The 23,034-nt window shown below is 48.9% G+C and overlaps 1 protein-coding gene across 1 annotated transcript in view; it reads right to left on the bottom strand.

Annotated features, from left to right (window-relative positions):
- The window catches only part of LOC147689948 (acetyl-coenzyme A synthetase 2-like, mitochondrial), a 230,693-nt gene that overhangs the window by 11,616 nt on the left and 196,043 nt on the right, over positions 1-23,034 (bottom strand). Inside the window, exons 12-13 of the mRNA XM_086937480.1 lie at positions 9,994-10,057; positions 2,714-2,835 (exon numbers count right to left, since the gene is read on the bottom strand). Of these exons, the coding sequence (XP_086793606.1) occupies positions 2,714-2,835; positions 9,994-10,057 (186 nt within the window). The remainder of the gene's footprint in view (positions 1-2,713; positions 2,836-9,993; positions 10,058-23,034) is intronic.

Genomic DNA, 23,034 nt, shown 5'->3' with positions numbered 1-23,034 from the left:
CTAAGTCGAAAACCAGCTAAACACAAGGCAAAAAATCTGGGGTAACCATAGTCAGGTAGCCACCTTCCTACACTGTGTGTTTTGTAAAGCATAAAACATGCGCGGCAGGGCCATCATCTTAAACAACACCGCTCTCGCCATGAGGGTAGGCGCTGCCAATGCAGGGCATCCCCCCTCAACCTCTCTAGCTGGGAGTGTACATTCAGTCGGAAGAACTCGTCCTCTGTTTTGGTGATCCAGATACATAGATATTTAAAGAGGTCCTTGTGGACCAACTCCCTACAAGCAGATGTTAAAGCTGGTGGGTCCCCGGCGAGAATGAACACCAAAGTCTTGTCCCAGTTGATGCGATAGCCGGAATATTGCCTGAAAGATCGTATGATGTGGATTATTCTGTGAAAGGTCTGGCGGGGTCTATGGGTACACAGAAGGATATCGTCCGCGTACATTGAGATACGCTCTTCCCACTCCCCCCGATGTCGATCCCCTGCTCAACTGGATCAGCCCATACCCATGAGCCCAATGGTTCAAGCACTAGCGCAAAGAGTACTGGCGAGAGCGGGCAGCCCTGCCGCGTTCCCCTATGAAGCCAGAAAAGTCTGGACGTAGAGTCATTGACTCGAACACGAGCCAGTGGCTCCGCGTAGAAGAGCTTGACCCAACATTGAAATTACGGTCTGAATCCGAATTTTGTAAGGACTGTATATAAATAAGGCCATTCTATACTGTTGAATGCCATATGGCCATCAAGGGACAGGAGTTCAGCCGGGGCGTGCACAACCACATACAGTCGCCTGAGAATGGAGCACAGTTTTATTATAACAGAACCAATTCTAATTCACAAATTTACAATGTTGGGATCATAGGGTTCATGCAAGGAAATTTCTTGCAGAGAAGCCAATTCTATGTAAATATGACTTCAGCAGTCACTTTACAAGAATAATTTTTACAACTTTCGTAGCCGTATATAGAATAGCAAGGTTTGTGGGGGTTCTTGTTGAAACCAGATTACAGAAACATGTGCTTGGGACCATGCAAGACAACAGGCTGCAGGGAGAGAAAGTGATTTGCCTAGAGTAACAAGACTTATAGTCAATTGCAGAAGCCAGGATTCAGGAAGCAAGGTAAAGTGCGACGCCAATCGCCAAACCTCCTCCTCTTACGTTGGGCTTCACATAAGCAACAATTGCTGTACTAAGAAACATTAGACTCTGGATACAAGCGGATACTGGCAAGCCTTATAAATCAAGCATGGGAGCTTTAAGTGAACAGGGTCTGTTCAGAAGGCACTGAAGACCCCTGATGCATATTATGATGCTATAGAATCAAAACTGCAACAAGAGAATGAGCCATAGTCTAAACCTAAAGTAACTGATGCATGGGCATGCAGTGCCAAACTAGCCAGTGACTGCCACTTGAGTTGTTCTGCAGAGAGAAAAAGCCTATTATGTATTCAGTACGCCAACCAAAACACAGCAATAGGTCATGAGCTGACGTGAGAGTCCATCAGCAAAGACACTAACTCATTAAGTGTCCTAGGTAAGTCTATCAGCCAGCACAGATCAAGAGATCACAAAGAGCAACATGAAAGCTTGGAAGCTCAGAGCAGGAAAGAGCCCCTGGCAGTTTTCAGTGTAAAGCCCGGTCTGGCTCTCTAAAGCTCAGTCTGGCTCTCTTAGTGAGATAGGCTTTGCACCAAAACCTATAGGCGTTTGTGCTGATTCACCCAAGTAAGTCCCAGTATAGCCCCTTGATGCAAAGCACTTCTTATGCTGAGAAAAGGGCACCTTTCCAGTGCAAAATACCTTCTGCACGGGAAAGTAAATATCAATGCATCGCTTTGCTTCACTTTGCTTTGGTGCAAAGCTTAGGATATATGGACCATACTGTCTTGTGATATCCTCCACATACTTGGCTGCATGTGCCTTGTGAAAGGCTAGCAGCAAATAGCAAGAGGCTAGTGATAGTGCTCTGCAGTACTACCTTGATGTGGCAAAGATCAGCAAATGATCTGTGGGAGCTGAACAGTACAGAGCAAACAATTAGTAAATTCTCTGTAGGAAACTTAATACCACAGCATAGGAGGTCGTTATCGCCCATAGTTTTCGAATAGTAATACCCAAAGGGTGATATGTGCCCCTGTGTTATGGTACTTCAGAGACAGGCACTTCAGAGACAGATATTTGTTGTACCAGGTTTCATAGATATTTTCAATGATGATTATTACATGGATGTTGTAGAGCACGTTATGCCTGAATAAGACTGGCAAGCATGAACCGAGTATCTGCTAGTGATCAGAAGAGTCTTTTGCTTGTAATTGTTAAAGTCTTAGGACCTTTAAATGTAATCTTGTTCTTGGATACTTGTGCTACCTAGATATAATCTGATGGTTGCCCATGGCTTATTTGGTTGTGAGTGGATTGTTTGGCACATGTTACCTAGTTGTGATCCGGTCGTAGGACTTGAGATATTTTATTGTAATTTGGTTGTTGGGCACATGTGTGACCTAGTCGTGATCTGGCTCTTGGACACCTGTTGTGCCCAGATGTTATCTGAAGGTTGGTCTTGGCTTATTTTATTGTGATCTGGTTGTTGGGCACCTGTGTGGCCTTTTCATGATCTGGGTGTTGGACACTTGAGTTAACTAGGTGTGATCGAGTGCCAGGACTTTGTTTGATCTGGTGGTTGCACACAGTGGTCGCACACAGGTTACCTGGATAAAATCTGGAGCTGCATACTTGGCTATCTTCTGAGACACAAGCTCTTTCAACTCCTGCACCAGCTGCTCATGAGGAAGGCTGGAGCTTTTCTTCAACACAACGAAGACGTAGGCTCCTGGAAAGAGCAGAGAGTGAGAATGGAGACCAACAGAATCAAGAATCAAAGGCTTTGGACACTAAAGAACAAGTTACTTACCTTCGGTAACGCTTTTTCTGGTAGATACTATATCTGCCTGTGGATTCCTCACCTTGTGAATATCCCCCTTGCGCCAGCAACATTCGGAAATTCTTTTTCGTAGCCTCGCGCCGACATGGATAGGACGTCACAGAGACACGGCTCCGCTCGCGACTCCGCTGACGTCACCGACGCCTACAATAGGCCCACGCCGGCGTGATGACATCAGTTCCGCCTTTTTTCCGTGCCATCGAGGCACACGGACGGACCAATGACAGTAGATATATACAAAGTATACACAGTACACAATAGTCAAGGCAAAACACACAGTGCAAAGCAAATGCAGGAAAGCAATTGAAACATTTCCTTGACATCAAAATAAATATACATTACATTACAATAACTCTGGCATAGAAGAGTGGACAACGGGGAGGCGGGTGGGTCAGTGAGGAATCCACAGGCAGATATAGTATCTACCAGAAAAAGCGTTACCGAAGGTAAGTAACTTGTTCTTCTGATAGATACATCTGCCGTGTGGATTCCTCACCTTGTGAATAGAGTCCCACAGCAGTCTCCACTCCCGGAGGAGGGAGTCCACTCTTCTAAACCAGGAAATCCTGAAGGACAGAGCGCGCAAAATGACCGTCCCTCCTCACTTCGGTATCCAAGCAGTAATGCTTCGCGAAAGTGTGGAGGGAAGACCAAGATGCCGCCCTACAAATGTCCTCTACAGGCACACCTCTAGCCAATGCAGAGGTCGAAGACTTAGCCCTAGTCGAATGAGCTCTTATGCCCTCTGGAGGCTCCTTACCGGCCAAAGAGTAGCAGATCTTAATGCAGAGGACGATCCATCTCGACAAAGTCCTCTTATGGACCGCTCTTCCCTTCTTGCAGCCAGCAAAGCCAATGAAGAGTTGATCATCCAAGCGACAGTCTTTAGTTCTGTCCAAATAAAAAGACACCGCCCTCTTAGGGTCCAGACGGTGCAACCTCTCCTCCTCCTTAGAAGGGTGCGGGGGAGGATAAAAGGTAGGGAGGGTAATGGATTGACCAAGGTGGAAAGGAGTAACCACCTTAGGAAGAAAAGCAGCCCTGGTCCTTAGAACCATCCGATCAGCATGTATGGTCAGGAACGGGGGCTTGGAACTAAGAGCTTGAAGCTCACTCACCCTCCTTGCCGAGGTAATTGCAACTAGGAAAACTGCCTTAAAGGTTAAAAGCCTCATAGGACATCTATGAAGAGGCTCAAAGGGAGAGCCCATCAGAAAAGTCAAGACAAGATTCAAGTCCCACTGAGGTACAATAAAAGGAGTAGGAGGGAACTTGTTTACAAGACCCTTCAAAAACCTCAAAACTCCAGGAGACTTAAAAAGAGAGGGCTGATCAGGCAAACAAATAAAAGCCGACAGCGCCGAAAGATAGCCCTTAACCCTGGCAACTGCAAGCCCCTGTTGCGCCAAAGAAAGAGCAAACCGGAGCACATCAGATAAATGGGCTCTCAATGGGTCAATATCATTCTCACCACACCAAATAACAAACCTAGACCATCTATATGAATAGACAGTTTTAGTGGAGTTACGTCTGGCAGACAAAATGACATCCACCACATCAGGCGTGAGAGAATAGGAAATCAGGTTGCCCCGTTCAATCTCCAGGCATGAAGGTGCAATGTCTGGAGGTGGGGGTGTAGAACCTGCCCCTCCATCTGAGAGAGGAGGTCTGCCCTGAGAGGGAGACGGAGCGGCGGGTGAGAGGAGAGGTGGAGTAGATCTGTATACCACACCCTTCTTGGCCAATCCGGGGCAACCAATATAACTTGGGCCCGGTCTTGGCAAATTTTCCTCAGAACCCGAGGAATCAAGGGTATGGGAGGAAACGCGTAAAGGAGTTGATTTTCCCAACTCAACTGAAACGCGTCCCCCAAGGCTCCTTGCATTGGATACTGGAGACTGCAGAATGACGGGCAGTGAGCATTCTCGCGAGTGGCAAACAGGTCCAGCCGAGGAGTCCCCCATGTCCGAAAGGCGCGACGAACCACCTCCGGGTGAAGCCTCCACTCGTGGTCGGCAGAGAACTGCCGGCTGAGACTGTCTGCACGCACGTTCAGAACTCCGGCCAGATGATTTGCCATCAGACAAATCTGGTGGTCCTGAACCCAGGACCAGAGACGCAGAGCCTCTCTGCAGAGACACTGCGACCCCACTCCTCCCTGCTTGTTGATGTACCACATCGCGGTCGTGTTGTCCGTCAGGACTTGGATCGACTGACCGCGAAGGGAATGGAGGAAGGCCTTGAGCGCCAAACGTATCGCCCGCAACTCTAGAAGGTTGATGTGAAGCAACCTTTCCTCTGGAGACCAAAGACCCTTGACCTCCAGAACCCCCAGATGAGCACCCCACCCTAGAGTGGATGCATCCGTTATCACCGTGGCCACCAATGGAGGTAGATGGAAAGGCTTCCCTTGCGACAGATTGCCTTCCACTCTCCACCAAGACAGATCCGCTGCAGTTTCTCTGGAGATCTTCACCGACTCCCCGAGATCTCCGTTGTGCTGATACCACTGCCTGCGGAGATACCACTGGAGTGCCCTCATGTGCCAGCGTGCATGGTTGACCAGGAGAATGCAAGAAGCCATCAGACCGAGCAGGCGAAGGACCTTCAGGACTGGAACGACCGCTCCATTGAAAAACAAAGGAATCATTTCCTGAATGTCGCGAATCCTTTGAGGAGGAGGGAATGCACGACAAACAGTAGTGTCCAGTACGGCACCTATGAACAGGTTGCGCTGGGAGGGCACCAGGTGAGACTTGGGTACATTTATCGAAAAACCCAACCTGAACAACAACTGAGTTGTCTCTTGCAGATGATGGAGCACCTTCTCTGACGACTCCGCTTTGATCAGCCAGTCGTCCAAATAAGGGAACACAGGTATCCCCGACCTCCTGAGATGAGCTGCCACCACCGCCATCACCTTGGTGAAGACTCGAGGCGCAGTAGTAAGACCAAACGGAAGGACCGCAAACTGGTAGTGCTGCGACCCAACCGTGAAACGGAGATACTTCCTGTGCGACTTCAGGATGGGTATATGGAAATACGCGTCCTGCAAGTCGAGCGACACCATCCAGTCTCCTTCCATCAACGCTTGAAGAACCTGAACAAGGGTGAGCATCTTGAATTTCTCCTGCTTCAGATAGAGATTCAAGATCCTGAGATCCAGGATTGGACGAAGCCTGCCATCCTTCTTGGGGATCAGGAAATACCGGGAGTAGCATCCCTGACCCCTTTCCTGCTCTGGGACCACCTCTATCGCACCCTTTCGTAACAGAGTTAGAACCTCCTCCTGCAGAAGAGACAGATGTTCCCCGGTGCAAAAACCTTGACAAGGAGGGTAAACAGGGGGGAATTCCCGAAAGGGAAGGGCATACCCATTTTCTACAAGATTGAGAACCCAAAGATCTGTTGTAACCGATTCCCAATCCTGTAGAAAATGGGTAAGCCGACCCCCAACCGGACCCACATGATCCTGAATAGCGGACCTAGGGCTGCTTTTCTGCGGCAGGGGGGTTGGAAGAGGTGGAGGAAGAGGAGGGCTGACGTCCACGAGGACGCGCTCTTTGCTTTCCCCTGTACGATCTGTACACTGAATTTTGCTGCTGCTGCTGTTGCTGCTGCTGCTGTTGACCTTGCCCGAAATTCCGAAAGGAGCGACCAAAGCCCCTGAACCTTCTGTTGGAAGAAGTGCCCCTGACCTGGAGACCCAAAGACTTCGCTGTTGCTCTGCAATCCTTGAATCTCTCAAGAGCTGCATCCGCCTTCTTCCCAAAGAGACCTGAACCATCAAAAGGAAGATCAAGCAGAGTCGCCTGAACATCAGCCGAAAAGTCTGATGACTTCAACCAGGCTGACCTCCTAGTGGCGACAGCGGTGCCCATAATACGAGCCACAGAGTCAGCAGTGTCCAGACCACTTTGAATAACCTGGCGGGCTGCTGCCTGAGTGTCAGAAATCACCTCCTCAAAATCCTTTCGGTTGGCCTCAGGAATTTTTGGAGCCAGGATACGCAAATAGTCCATCAGGGCATGCACATACCTTCCCATTAGACATGTGGCATTAGTTGACTTCAACGCCATACTAGCCGATGAAAAGGTCTTTTTTGCCACCTGGTCCTGTTTCTTTGCTTCCTTCTCACAAGGAACCTGAGGAAAGGCACTAAGACTCTTCTTTGAACAGGCAGCCTGAATGACCAGGCTCTCTGGCGAAGGATGTGAAGACAGAAAAGCCGGGTCCTCAGGAGCAGCCCTGTACCTCCTCGTAACACTCTTAGAAACCGCAGGAGCCGACAAAGGTTTCTTCCACACTTCCATAATAGGATCAGTCAAGGCATCATTGAATGGAAGTAAAGGCTCAACCACAGAATTCGGTGAATGCAAGACTTCAGTGAGGATATTAGACTTGAACTCCACTGTAGGCAGAGTCAATTGAAGAAGCTCAGCAGCCTTCCTCATAACCAGATGGTAAGGTTGGATATCCTTAGAGGGAGCACCCGAGCCTGAGGGCAACTCCCACTCTGGTGAGAAATCAAGAGTCCCTGAATCCGCCAATTCCTCAAAACAGCTCTCTTCTAATTCACCTTCTTCAACATCAGACTGTGAATCCATGTATCTCTGCTCCTCCAAAAGGCGTTGAGCTTCCCTTCTGGACCTCTCCCTTACACGCCTCGCAGCCGGATCCACCTGCGGCTTCGACGGATTCGGGGCCGGCGCCGGTATCGAATTCGACGGCACAGAAGAATGCCCTTGAGGATGATCAGGAGCAGGCGACGCTGGAATCGGCGTCGACGACTTCGGCGGAGCCGGGAACTGCCAATGCGGCGTCGGAGCCGGCATGTAAGGCATAAACGGAGCCGGAGGATAGGAGTGAGGAACTCCCAGGCTGAATGCCAAAGGACCCATGGGACCCGAAGGTGCACCAGAGGGGTACCACGCCCTTGAGAAGACGCCATACATTGCATTAAGAAACGCTGAAGGGTCCTGGCCTGGAGCAGGAAAGGGCGGCTGAAAACCATCAGGCCGGTCCTGTAGAGGGATCGGATTCAGCTCATCAACAGGCGCAGAATCCACCACCTCCCGAGTCTCTTCCTCTTCACGGGCCGGGGACGGCACCGGAGACTGATTCGGAACCGGAGAAGCATTCGGAGCCGGAGAGGGAGACCGCCCATGCGACTCAGATGGTGAGGCCTCATCTTCATGCTCAGAGACTTCGAGAGTAACCACCTTCGAACGTACCTTCTTCGGTGACCTCGACCTCGAGCCCGACTCCTTACCAGACCGACGTCGGGACTCATGTCTCCTCTTCTTGTGCTTCTTCTTCGACTTCGAAACATGATCCGACGCCCACTTCGAAGACGACCTCTCTCGTGAAGCAGATCTCGACCTCGCCCTTGACTTCGACCTCGCCCTTCGAGAACGAGACCTCGACGACTTCTCCTTTCCAGCTTTCACCTTAGCAACCAGAAGTTTGGCTTCTCTCTCCCTCAGGGCCTTCGGATTCATCTTCCGACATGAAGAACAATCCTCCACATCATGGTCGGAACTTAAACACCAGATGCAGTCTTCATGGGGGTCGGTAATGGACATCATTTTACCGCACTCCCTGCAGGGCTTGAAGCCAGTCTTCTTGGATGACATCTTCGAAGAGACAGGATACAGAGAAGCAGAAATATGCAACAAAACGGCAACAAAGTACCAGTAAGCTACAGAGATTCCCGATAACCGTTAGCGTCGACAACGCGGAAAAAAGCGAACTGATGTCATCACGCCGGCGTGGGCCTATTGTAGGCGTCGGTGACGTCAGCGGAGTCGCGAGCGGAGCCGTGTCTCTGTGACGTCCTATCCACGTCCGCGCGAGGCTACGAAAAAGAATTTCCGAATGTTGCTGGCGCAAGGGGGATATTCACAAGGTGAGGAATCCACACGGCAGATGTATCTATCAGAAAGTGGTGATATTAGAAAATGCTATTTAGGTTTTGAACGAGTATAAGAAATGGAAAGTCGGATCGTAAAGTGCACTCTGTTCCCTCATTCAGTCAATTGGTTGCATTTGTAATAGAGGCTTTCTCTTCTGGCTTAATTTATGCTACTTCTACCTACCCTAGCCACTCCACCTCATTCTCACCCACTTGGTTACCTTCTCTCATGCAGCCTCTTGTTCTTTCCTGCTTGCCACACCTTTCCTGCGTATCTTCTTCTCCTATATAACCTCCACTTATCATATCACCTAACACTCACCTTCTACCCCTCCTACTTATCTTAAGCCCTTCTGATCTTCTACCCCTCCTACATACCCACGTTCTCTGTTTAGCCCTTTTACTCGTCTCAAACATGACCACCTTCTACCCCTCCAATACATTTACCCCTGCTCACATCCTCGTCGTCCTGCATATCTTACCCCTTGCACACCTTCTAATACTCCTACATATCTTACCCCTGCTCACTTTCTAACACTTCTACGTATCAGACATCTTCATTACCGTCTATCCTTCCTAATTATATAACCCCTGGTAACATACCTTACTACTCTTACCCCTTTTTCTTCCTCTACCCCCCTACCTACCTGATTATCCTTCCTCCCTGCTGACCTTTTACCCCCATACCTGTCTTATCTCGGTGCACCTTTTATCCCACACTGTTAATCATACCCCTTTCTGCTCAGCTTCTACATCACCAACTTATCTTACCCCATCCTGCTTATCCTATTTATCGCACCCCCTTCTACTCAGCTTCTACATTTCATACTTATCTTACCCCTCCTACTTATCTTACCATCCCTGCTCATATTCTACATCTCCTACTTATCTTACTCCCCCATCTCATCTTCTACTTAATCATAATCCCTTCTATTCACCTTCTACATCTCCTAGTTATCTTAAACCCTCCTGCTCATCTTCTACTTATCTTACCCCGCATACTCATATTCTACATGTCCTACTTAGCTTACACCCCCAATTCATCTTCTACATTTCCAACGTATCTTACCTCATCCTACTCATCTTCTCCTGCTCGTGTTTATGTTCGCCATACTTAACCTCTTTCTGCTTACCTTCTCCCTTCACTTCATGAGGATAGCCAATAGCTGCCGACTCGGCCACGGAGCTGTGCAGATTCTGTAAAGAGACCAAGTCAGTCTTCAGTAACAGCCAATCACAAGCAGAAAGAACAGATAAACAGAGTGGGTAGGAGGGTCCCACAAATGGAGGAGCAGGCAATACTCGGCAAAGCCAACAATAGCCTGCCATGGCCCTGGACTCCATGCCCCCTCACAGCTGCCCAGCTGACATTAACCACCTGCTCAGAGCAGGTAATAGCCATCTGCAGAATAATCTCCGGAATCAGGTAAAACCTGTATTCCCATGTCTGCATAGTTAATCCCCATTCCGAGGACTCTAACTAGTAAAGAACAAATGTAGCCGAGGGGCTCCTGGCTGAATCGGAGATTCCGACTCCCGTTTATCCCCACACCTAAATCGTCCTATCGTAATACAGGCGTTTATAGTAAACGTATCCTTTACAATTTTTCACTGTCATTAATCACTAATCTACTATATTTGTCCTTAATGAATTCAACATCCTTGACACCTACTCTTGTAGTCCAAAATCTGGATGCAAAATTTACTATGGTTGGTGGTAGACAGTCCATAGCTGCCAAATAGCCCAAGGTCATGGATCAAGCTTTCAGCCACTATCTGGTTTTTAAACAACTGTATATTGTGTTTACAGAGGTGTTTAGGTCAGGTGGACCTACAGGTTCCATGAGGTAAAGTGCTAAATAGGGTAGGGTGGCTGTTATTGTCAACTGTCTCCCAAGTCGTGTACAGGTTACCAAGTAAAGTGTGTCCCTCAGTGGAGCCGACTGAGGCTCAGCAAGCAGGGTTGTATCAAAACATCAACTAGAGAATATGGTGTAAGCAGAATATGATAGAGAAAATATCAAGGAACAAAGTATCAAAAGGGTAAGTGCAGAAACATGAGTACACATTTAATTTCTTAACTCCACATCGTGTGCATGTTTGTACCATGTGTTGCTGTAGATACACATGGTTAACATGTTTCTGCCATGTAGTGTTCGGCTACAATGTTTGCAAGTTGTTTTTCTTTGAAGAAGTCTCGCGTCATGGGATGTCGTGTGACCCCTCCTTTGGTTGTACATTGTGCACGGGCACTCACTTCATGTTCAATTGTTTTTTCCCACTATCAGGTTTGGACGTATACTGAGTGGGTTTTGAGACTGTCGTGTTCTGGACACATTCCGTTGGATCCCTTTGGTCCCTTATTGATCCTGTTGTGTTGGATGTGAGAGAGCTCAGGGAGCTCCACTGGGCAAATCAGAGGATGTGCCAACAGAGATCCTAGGAGACCCCGACATCTTCGGGGAAGAAGATACCCATGGTAAAAACCAACAAGTAGAGGCTAGCCCATCTGGTCTCCTGGCCACGCAACTGACAGCCAGTCCAGAGACAGTGTCTTCGAGGGAGTCTAACCATGAGTAAATGGAGGGCGATGAGCTGGCGCAGAGAACTTGTAGCCCGCGCACCAAGACCACACCTATGGTCGTGAATATGAAATTAGCCCCCGAGGCCCATATCACCAAGTCATAGCCCCAAAGGAAGTCCCATGCCCAGGGAGCGCTCCCACGGGTGTCAGGCATCAATCGCTGAGCTCGGACGCAAAGAAAAGGCAAGGGCTCCTGCTGCCTTCGGGCTCTGCACGGCACTGGCAAAGAGCTTAAGAACCAAGTACGCCTCCACCAAGGGCATCAACAACCAACATCATCGAGTTAGAGCCACTCCAAGGGCACTGAGCACCATCAGTCTCACCAGAAGAAAGCACCAAAGACTGCGTCTGCACCTGTACTTAAGACTCTATCAATGTTTAAACCATTGTTAACACCAAATCCCTCTCTGAAACCAAAAGTAAAGCAGACTTAGAAACCTCAGTCAATGTGCAGAGTCGTAGACATTAAGGCTTTGATCCTCGAGAAACTTCAACATAAATTTAATGTCAGGCAGAAGTGCCTGCTTATCTGCCCTGTTACGGGTAAGATCTCAGCAAAAACACTAGCACCTCCAGTCACTCTTCCTTGAAAGAGATAACTATCCAAGAGGGAGCCTTCCTCCAAGCCTCCCTCCCCAGAGACCATACACACCACCCACACTGCCTCTTCCAGAGTCACCAGAGGGTCCCCTCGCTCCTCACCTTTATGTCCCCTCTAACACTTATGTTCAGCCCCAAGTGCTAGGTCTCACTGAAGATCCCTTGGAGAACTTTAATCTATGTCTCCCACGTGATCAAGATTCAGAGCAATATTTAGCAAGGGCTGCACCCCCAATGACACCACGGCCTATCATAAGGTAATTCAAAGTGGACATGCATGTCACCCATGTCAGAGAAGACAGTGTAATTTCTACCCATGTTAAAGGGAATGCAAAATTTGCTCCCAACATCTTTAAAGAGCCTGTCAAGGTGAGGGTAGTGACCCCAATGGTTGAAAAGAGATGCAAATCCCTGTCTAATGTCTCGGTGTACATCAAGGGCCAGGTTCCTCCGAACTCTTTGGTGGATCAGTAAGATAATAAATTCCACTTACTACCTCTGCAGATCCAACTTCTAGGTTACGTGTTAGATGCAGTCACAGGGAAAGCTTATCCAAACCAGCAGAGAGAGGAGACCTTTCTGCAGCCGTTACCCCTTTTTCAGCCCAATCGTCAGCTCACAGAAAGAACAGTGATGCACCTTGTAGGGATGATGGCCGTGTGTTTTGTCCTTACAAAAACTGCTGTGCTGTTCCTAGAGAGAGGGAGGAGGGATTGGTACAGTCTGTGATGCGGATGATTAAGGCAGGGTGACTGCAAGGTAACCCTGGGAATCCATTTTGTTGGATTTAATGCCCTCACACACCCTTTCAGGTGTCATGCTTCATCATTTTGGCCAGCTCCTCGTTGGGTCGGCGGTGCAATACCCAACGGGCAACACCTCATAGAGGGGCTCTTTGGCGGAGATCTTTTTCCAACAGCCGTATGGATGAAGTGCGGGTATGGGGCCAGAATAGAGGGTAGACGTGGAGTAGTGAGTTAAAATAAAGCTAGTGGTACCGGGAATGATTTATTCAGAAGGCCCACTGCTTTAATTAAAAACGGTTTTCTAGAGGAGAGTGCCGGAAGGTTATGTTTCCAGAAATCCTCCAGAATTTGTTATAGTCCGGTCAACATGTTTCTCGCTAATGTAAAATTAACAAGCGATTCTTCAGGACCCAGATGATTATTTAGCAAGTATCTAAAGGTGAAAAAACTGTCAATGTTAAATGAGGCATCTGGATCCTGGACAGCTCAATCTTGTGATTTGGATCCTGAGGTCCTAGAATTTGGGTACCTCAACCTTCCCATAAATATATGTCCATCTTAAAGGAAGCCAAACAGCCCACAATACAGGCCTGTTACGCAGCAAATTGGAAAAGGTTCAATTACCATTGTATTTCCAAGAGCCTGGACCCTCTAAAGCCTACTGTACAGGACATTATCACTTACCTCTTACACTTAAGAGGTTGGTCGTAATTTTAGCATATTGCATGATTGCTATGCCTCGCTTTTAAACTGTGTTTTGTGCCCCCATTGGTTCACGGAGGGTCACGCGCTGCTCTGCACTTGGGCGCCACCCTATTTAGGCTTCACGTTCTGCCCAGAGCCTGTTGGTCGTAAATTTAGCGGAGTGCATGATTGCTATGCCTAGCTTTTAAACTGTGTTTTTAATCTAACTTTGCTTCTTTGCACATTGTTTGTTGCTCCTACCTGCTAGAGGCTCGCTCGCTCCTCCCTGCATCTTCCTGCCAGCACGCCGTTCTACCACGGGTTTTCCCGATTGCTGTGGAGAGCACCGGCATACATTTAGAGTCTCTGCCCCCATTGGGTCACGGAGGGTCACGAGCTGCTCTGCACTTGGGCGCCACCCTATTTAGGCTTCATGTTCTGCTTCGCGCTCAGCGGACGCGCGCCAAAGTCAAGCCCGTCCGTGCTAAGTCCGCGCCAGGGATTATGACTCCTCCTCTGTCTTCTTTCAAGTAAGCGTCCATTACTCCGTACAAGCGCTTTTGGATCTAAAACCTCTTAGAAAGACCTGCCATCACACTCTCCGCCCGGAGGCTTTTCTGGGTTCTTTCAGTTGTAGATGTAAAGATAACCGCCCCAGGAAAGTGAATACTCTAAAGGCACAGCCGCCCGCTAGCGTGACTTCGCTACCCCCCGCCCGGGTTATTGAAGAGGGCCACCTTATCAATGTAAGATCTCTTATCAAAAATAATATTGCCTTCAGGGATTTCATCTCCTCGAGGAAACCCTCCTGGGTATTCATCACTGAAACCTGGGCTTCGGATTCCTCAGGTCCTGACCTTGTAGATGCAATTCCTAATGGATATGCCCTGACAAGGATGGACAGAATTGGGCGAAGAGGAGGAGGGCTAGGAATACTACACAAAACCTCCTCCATCTGTCGTACCGAATGTCTCTCTACCCCCTCAGATTCATTTTAGGCTTTGTATTTCTCCATTAACTCCACTCCCTCCGTCTCATTTTCCGGCATCTTGTTTTATAGGCCGCCAGGTCCTAGATCTGCTTTTAGTAAGGACGTGATTAAGTTGCTAGAACCCTTCATGGATAGGCCCAACATCACCCTTCTAGGCGACTTTACCTTTCACCTGGAAAATATGAGCTCTGGTGACACCCTTTCATTGGTGGAAACTATGGACTCGTGTGGCCTAATACAGCTTGTGACCAGCCCCACCCATCGGGCGGGCAACACACTTGACGAAGTTTTCTCCAATGATGCTAGATTGAAGGCAGGATCTCCAATTCCACTTGCCTGGTCCGATCATATGCCTGTTCCCCTGGAGCTCAAATACCATCATACTGCTCCTGTCCCCGTGGACCCTAAGAAATGGGAACTTAGAAGGAATTTTAAGGCGATTAATAACGAAACAATCTCCCCTTTCATGAAGAAACTAGGGTCCACTAAAATGCTGGATGCCAACTCTGCTGCCCTTGAATTTTCAAATACCATATCGGGGGCTTTGGACACTCTGGCCCCCGCCAAGCAATATTATTCTGCTAGAAAGAGCCCCTCGGCCCCCTGGTTCTCAGACAGTCTAAGGCTGTTGAGGCAGGGCTGCCGAAAACAGGAGAGGCTGTGGCGGGCGTGGCTTGATCCCGCAGAGAAGGAACAACACAAACTTCTCCTAAAAGAATACAAGCTTGCTATTATTGAGAGAAAGAGGATCCATTTTGCCAACCTGAATGCCTCCCTTAATTTCCCCAGAGACCTTTTCAAGATTATAGATTCCCTCTCCACCACTCAGGCTGTTGATCCCGTAGTGGAAACTCAGGAGTTATGTGATGGAATCTCGAACTTTTTCCACTCGAAAATCGTAGACATCTATGACACACTTGAATCCCTCAACCTTGAGCTGGGATCCCCTTCTTCCCCTCGGTGGGGTGTCAGGCAGATGAACCCGCTCCTAGCCTCCTCAATTTCCCTCTCCTTGCTCTGGAACGGATCTATCAGCTTCTTGATACCACCAAATCCGGTTCCCCTCTAGATCCTTGTCCGCTTATGTTTCTGAAGGCTTGTAGGGAAGTGGTTATTCCACCCCTGTTGGAGGTGATGAACTCTGTTATCACAGAGGGAATGTTCCCTCTCTCTTTGAAAATGGCGGTCGTCAAACCCCTTTTGAAAAAGGCCACTCTGGACCCTGGGGTACTGAAGAATTTTCGGCCAATCTCCCTCCTACCTGCCCCTGCAAAAATTCTGGAATCACATCTCAATCGCAACCTCAGCTCTTTTTTGGATGACTCCACCCTCCTAGATGCGTCACAACACGGCTTTAGAAAATCACATAGCACCGAATCTGCCCTCACCGTGGTCATCAATAACATTCGCTTGAAGGTCGACAAGGGCTATACTACTCTATTGGTCCTGCTTGACCTCACGGCAGCTTTCGATACCCTGTCTCCCTCTATCCTGGTCACTCGTCTTGGGGAGATAGGAGTTGGAGGTCCAGCCTTAAGCCTTTTGGCCTCCTTTCTCAACCAAAAAGAACAAAGGGGGAAACTGGGTGAGTTCCTCTCTTCACCAAAACCTGTGCAAGTGGGGTCCCCCAGGGCTCTGCATTAAGTCACACACTCTTTAACATCTATGTGGCCCCACTTGCCAGGGTAGTAAGATCTTTTGGAATTGAGGTGTTGTCGTTTGCCGACGACACCCAAATCATGGTCTCTCTTACCCAGTCTGTGAAGGACTCTGTCCTGAACTTCAGGAAGTGTATGGAGGCGGTATCACAATGGATGATCCAGAACTTCCTGAAGTTAAATGGGGAGAAGACGGAGGTCTTGATCTTTGGGGGAAATCAGGACATCTGGTCAAAAGATTGTTGGCCAGCCTCCCTTGGGAACTGCCCCCTTCCCTGTCAATTTGCCAGAAATCTGGGGGTTCTAATCGATACCTCGCTTTCATTTAACCGTCAGGTCAGCAGGACCGTTTCCACCTGCTGCGGTATCATTCAGATCCTCAGAAAGATCGCTCACTATTTCTCCCCTGATGCTCGGAAGCAAGCAGCCGTGGCACTTGTTTCTTCAAGACTGGACTACTGCAATGCATTGTATGTGGGTATTAATAAGAGTCTTATCCACCGCTTGCAGATAGTCCAGAATGCGGCGGCTAAGATGATTCTCAATCTTCCCAGATTGTCCTCAGCATCTTTGGCAAAAAGAAACCTGCACTGGCTGCCCATCCAGTCTAGGATCTCTTTTAAGATCCTATACCTTGCGCATGGGGCTTTGTACGGTACTGGCCCAGAGGATATCAGGTCCCTGCTCCACTCTTATTCCCCCACGAGAGTTCTCCGTTCATCTAATAAAAATCTTCTCCCGATTCCCAGATTTACAAAAGCAACATGGGGAGGTAGAGCTTTCTCTACCTTAGCTCCCAGGCTTTGGAACTCGCTTCCACCTGAACTTGCAGGGCAACCCTCCCTTGTGCTTTTCCGCAAAGCTTTGAAGACCTGTTTTTTTACTGAGGCATACCCGTAATTGTGCACTAGGGGAATTACAATCCAGATGACCTGTTTGGCGCCTTGATGCCCTTGGGCTAAGTTGTGTGGTATAAGTCTCCTTTCATTCATTCATTCACTTACAGAAAGCAGGACTCACCAACACCTACATTCACCTACACGTAGCTACATCCTTCATGCAGAACAGAGAAACTCATCCCTGTTTAGAATTCCAGTTTGTAAGGCCTCAATAGAGGATCTCATGAGGGTTACAGACCCTAGACTTGCTCCTGCGTCCACGTGGAATCTCAATGTAATCCTCACCAGACTCATGGGACAAACTCTGAACCCGTCAGTTCCTGTTCTAATTGGTGGCCTTCCTGGTGGCCAATACCTTTGTCAGACAATAGCAAACTGCATGATCCTCCCTAAGGTGGTTTCAACCCTCGACCTTAAACAAGCCATAGAGCTCACAGCCAGAAAAGATGTTGCACATATTATATGTCAAAAGAGCTCTAATGCATTACTTTGACAAGACCAAGACTTTCCATAAATGTGATCATCTCTTTGTTTCTTATGCAAAACCTCACCATCTCCAATTCAGATAAAGCAAGGTGGATAGTTAAATGCATCCAGACCTGCTACCACAAAGTTAAGAGTCTTTCCTGTTCCACCTATTGCACCTATTGCACAAGCCACTCATAAACAAAGGAGCAACCATGGCCATTTTAGATAACATACTTTGTAAGGCAGCCACTTGGCCGGCACCACATAACTTTTCCAAGCATTACTGTGAACACATGTTAGCAATTCAACAAGCCATGGTAGGCCAAAGGGTGTTAAGGGCCTCCTTTTCAGGGATCTACATCATAAACATGCTAGCCATCACTTCTGGAGGGCAATGCTTTAGAGTCTATGCTAAGCATGTGTATCCATAATCACAATTGGTATGAGTTGAAAATGCTACTTGCCTTTTAAGGTCCTTTTTATAGTGTGTAGTGCTGTAGAGTCACAGCCGTACACCTTCCTCCCCGGATGAAAACCTGTGTTTTTTGTAGATGTGGCACTCTTTATTTTCAGCCTCGTAACTGGTCACTGCAGACCTAGCATCATTTCCATTTCTTTGTGTGGAGCAAGGACCAAGCATTGATGATTCAACTTAATCAGTGCCTGTCCGCTGCTCCCCACACGATTGAGGAACTATTTTGTTCTTTTTACCTTCTTACACCCTGCAAACAGATGGCGTGTGACTGGCAAAAACATGCCCAGCAGGACAAACAAAAATGCAAAGTTATATTTTCTATAGTTAACTTTCTTTTATTTTGCAAATTATTCTTTTCTGACCCAGCCCAATCCAAAACAATCTGCCCCACTCTAATCCAAAACAATCTGCCCCACTCTAATCCAAAACAATCTGCCCCACTCTAATCCAAAACAATCTGCCCCACTCTAATTCAAAACAATCTGCCCCACTCTAATTCAAAACAATCTGCCCCACTCCAATCTTCCCCACTCCAATCCAAAGCAATCTGGCCCACTCCAATCCCCAAAAATCTGCTCCCCTACAATCCACAAAAGTCCACCCCAGTCCAATCCAATCCACCCAACTCCAGTCCAATTGGCCCCACTCCAATCCAAGACACCCCAATCCACTCCATCTCACCCCAATTCAATCCACCCCACTCCATCCCAATTCACCCCACCTCAATCCAATTTACCCCACTCTAATCCACCTCAACCAAATCCAATCCACCAAACCCCACTCCAGTCCAATCCACCCCACTCCAATCCACCCCACTCCAGTCCAGTCCAATCCACCCCACCCCACTCCAATCCACCCCACTCCAGTCCAGTCCAATCAACATCACTCCAGTCCAGTCCAGTCCAGTCCAATCCAATCCACCCCACCCCAGTCCAGTCCACTCCAGTCCAGTCCAGTCCAATCCACCCCACTCCAGTCCAGTCCAGTCCAGTCCAATCCACCCCACTCCAATCCACCCCACTCCAGTCCAGTCCAGTCCAATCCACCCCACTCCAATCCACCCCACCCCAGTCCAGTCCAATCCACATCACTCCAGTCCAGTCCAGTCCAGTCCAATCCAATCCACCCCACTCCAGTCCAGTCCAGTCCAATCCACCCCACTCCAGTCCAATCCACCCCACTCCAGTCCAGTCCAATCCAGTCCAATCCACCCCACTCCAGTCCAGTCCAATCCACCCCACTCCAGTCCAGTCCAGTCCAATCCACCCCACTCCAGTCCAGTCCAATCCACCCCACTCCAGTCCAGTCCAATCCAATCCACCCCAGTCCAGTCCAGTCCAATCCACCCCACTCCAGTCCAGTCCAGTCCAATCCAATCCAATCCACCCCACTCCAATCCACCCCACTCCAGTCCAGTCCAGTCCAATCCACCCCACTCCAGTCCAGTCCAATCCACCCCACTCCAATCCAGTCCAGTCCAGTCCAATCCACATCACTCCAGTCCAGTCCAGTCCAGTCCAATCCACCCCACTCCAGTCCAGTCCAGTCCAATCCACCCCACTCCAGTCCAGTCCAGTCCAATCCACCCCACTCCAGTCCAGTCCAGTCCAATCCACCCCACTCCAGTCCAGTCCAATCCACCCCACTCCAGTCCAGTCCAATCCAGTCCAATCCACCCCACTCCAGTCCAGTCCAATCCACCCCACTCCAGTCCAGTCCAGTCCAATCCACCCCACTCCAGTCCAGTCCAATCCACCCCACTCCAGTCCAGTCCAGTCCAATCCACCCCACTCCAGTCCAGTCCAATCCACCCCAGTCCAGTCCAATCCACCCCAGTCCAGTCCAATCCACCCCACTCCAGTCCAGTCCAGTCCAATCCACCCCACTCCAGTCCAGTCCAATCCACCCCAGTCCAGTCCAATCCACCCCACTCCAGTCCAGTCCAGTCCAATCCACCCCACTCCAGTCCAATCCACCCCACTCCAGTCCAATCCACCCCACTCCAGTCCAATCCACCCCACTCCAGTCCAATCCACCCCACTCCAGTCCAATCCACCCCACTCCAGTCCAATCCACCCCACTCCAGTCCAATCCACCCCACTCCACCTCACTCCAGTCCAATCCACCCCACCCCACCCCCGTCAAATCCACCCCACCCCACCCCCGTCAAATCCACCCCACCCCAGTCCAATCCAATCCACCCCACCCCACTCCCGTCAAATCCACCCCACCCCACCCCACACCAGTCCAATCCAATCCACCCCACCCCACTCCAGTCCAATCCAATCCACCCCACCCCACTCCAGTCCAATCCACCCCACCCCACCCCACTCCAGTCCAATCCACCCCACTCCAATCCAATCCACCCCACCCCAATCCACCCCACCCCACTCCAGTCCAATCCAATCCACCCCACTCCAATCCAATCCACCCCACTCCAGTCCAATCCAATCCAATCCACCCCACCCCACTCCAGTCCAGTCCAATCCAATCCACTCCAGTCCAATCCACCCCACCCCACTCCAGTCCAGTCCACCCCACCCCACTCCAGTCCACCCCACCCCACTCCAGTCCAGTCCAATCCACCCCACCCCACTCCAGTCCAATCCACCCCACTCCAGTCCAATCCACCCCACTCCAGTCCAATCCACCCCACTCCAGTCCAGTCCAATCCACCCCACTCCAGTCCAATCCACCCCACTCCAGTCCAATCCACCCCACTCCAGTCCAATCCACCCCACTCCAGTCCAGTCCAATCCACCCCACTCCAGTCCAGTCCAGTCCAAACCACCCCACTCCAGTCCAACCCACCCGACTCCAGTCCAACCCATCCGACTCCAGTCCAACCCATCCGACTCCAGTCCAACCCATCCGACTCCAGTCCAACCCATCCGACTCCAGTCCAACCCATCCGACTCCAGTCCAACCCATCCGACTCCAGTCCAACCCATCCGACTCCAGTCCAACCCATCCGACTCCAGTCCAACCCATCCGACTCCAGTCCAACCCATCCGACTCCAGTCCAACCCATCCGACTCCAGTCCAACCCATCCGACTCCAGTCCAACCCATCCGACTCCAGTCCAACCATCCGACTCCAGTCCAACCCATCCGACTCCAGTCCAATCCAATCCAACCCACTCCAGTCCGTCTCACCCAACTACAATCCAAGCCAACCCACCCCATTCCACTCCAACCTAATCTTACCCATTCCAATCCACCCCACGCCATTTCAATCCACCCTACTCCAACCCAATCCACTGCAACCCAATCCTCCCACCCCACTCCAATCTAATCCATTTTAATCCACCCCACTCCACTCCAATCCAATCCACCTTAATCCATCCCACTGCAATCCAATCCACCCACTTAAAACTGCCTAAATATACCCCACCCCACTCCAATCCAGTCAACACCGATCCAATCCACTCCAATCCAACACAATACACTCCAGTCCAATCCAACCCATTCCAGTCCAGTCCAATCAATCCTATTTCAGTCCAGTCCACTCAAATCCAGTCCACTCCACTCCACCCCAATCCACACTACTCCAATGTACCCTATTTTTATCCACCCCCTACTCCATTCTACGACACTGTACTCCAACATATCTACTCTTAAGACAGTGTACTCCCACATTCTACTCTACAACACTCTACTCCCCCACTCCACTCTAAGTCACTTCACGCCACTAACTTTTAGAGAACAAAGCAAACACAAGGAGATGATGGACGGAGCACTGAAACTTTTCAGACACTCACCCACAGTCACAGATCTTGGTTGAATCCATCATCGTTCTTTAGCTCACTTCACCACCTCAGTTCAGACCCAGCAATATGCAAATCAGTCTTGACCCTGTTCCTCATTGGAACAGTCAAGCCCAAACTGCCAAGCCAGGTCTTCCCTGGACCGGAAACAAGCATCCTAGGACCTGTTTCGAGCTAACTTTTAGCCATGCTGAACAGCAGCCACACTAGTATACAACATCACAAAACACATTGCCAAAGCCAATAGCTCTTGTTTAGGTAAGCCCTATTGGTTTTGCCAGTGTTTGTTTATTAGTTTTGTTACTCATGATTGATTTTGTTATTTAATTCAACAAATTTGTGTGTTCACTTTAATACAGTTAAAGACTTGATTATATTTAATTCTTATGATTTGATTCAATGCGTCATATCAGACTAAGTATACTCTGTTTTATGAATGACCCAGTGGTGGGCCACTGACTTCAGTTGATCATGGGCAATGTACATAAAGAGGAGTCACACCACATCTCATGACTCGAGAGACTTCTTTGAAGAAAAAAAACCTTGGAAATGTCTGAGCCCAACATGATAGTAGTATTCTAAACATGTGAATCTACAGCACGACATGCTATGAATAGATGCTTACAGAGTAAGTAGCATTTTCCATAACTATCATTAAGGTACGTAGATCTGGAGTTAAGCAAAGTAAACTTATACTTATCTAAATATACTTACAGTCTTGATATTTTGGTCCTCGATTTTTTGGACGTGATATAATGGTGGTATGAAACGTTGGAGTTGATATTAAGGTGAAATACTGGGGGGGTACACCCAGTGGTTTTGCCACCCCTAAATGGGATGAATAACCGTTGGTTTGGCAGGGCTGGTGCACCGCTGATCTATAGCAGTGCTCCCTCTATGTTAAACTTTAAAGGACCCCTAACTCTGCCCACCAGTGAATTAATTGTGGCCCTCGAGAACAAATGTGAAAGAGTACTGAAGGCTCGTTATCGCAGTGGATAACACTCACATACAATTTATATCCTGATCTATCTGGATAATCATTGTGTGCAGAGCTAATATATCATGTTTTGATCCTTGTGAGTAACAACTAGTGGAGATCTAAGTTATACATTCTGATCCCTGTAGATATACCCATACCGTCGAACCCATATTACACATTCTGATCCCTGTAGATATACCTATACCATCGAACCCATATTACACATTCTGATCCCTGTAGATATACCTATACCATCGAACCCATATTACACATTCTGATCCATGTAGATATACCCATACCTTCGAACCCATATTACACATT

The sequence above is a fragment of the Lissotriton vulgaris genome, chromosome 9, assembly GCF_964263255.1.
Source record: "Lissotriton vulgaris chromosome 9, aLisVul1.2, whole genome shotgun sequence".
Lineage (NCBI taxonomy): Eukaryota > Metazoa > Chordata > Amphibia > Caudata > Salamandridae > Lissotriton > Lissotriton vulgaris.
Note: the sequence above shows the minus strand (reverse complement) of the source record. Positions and strands in the feature narration are given on the sequence as shown.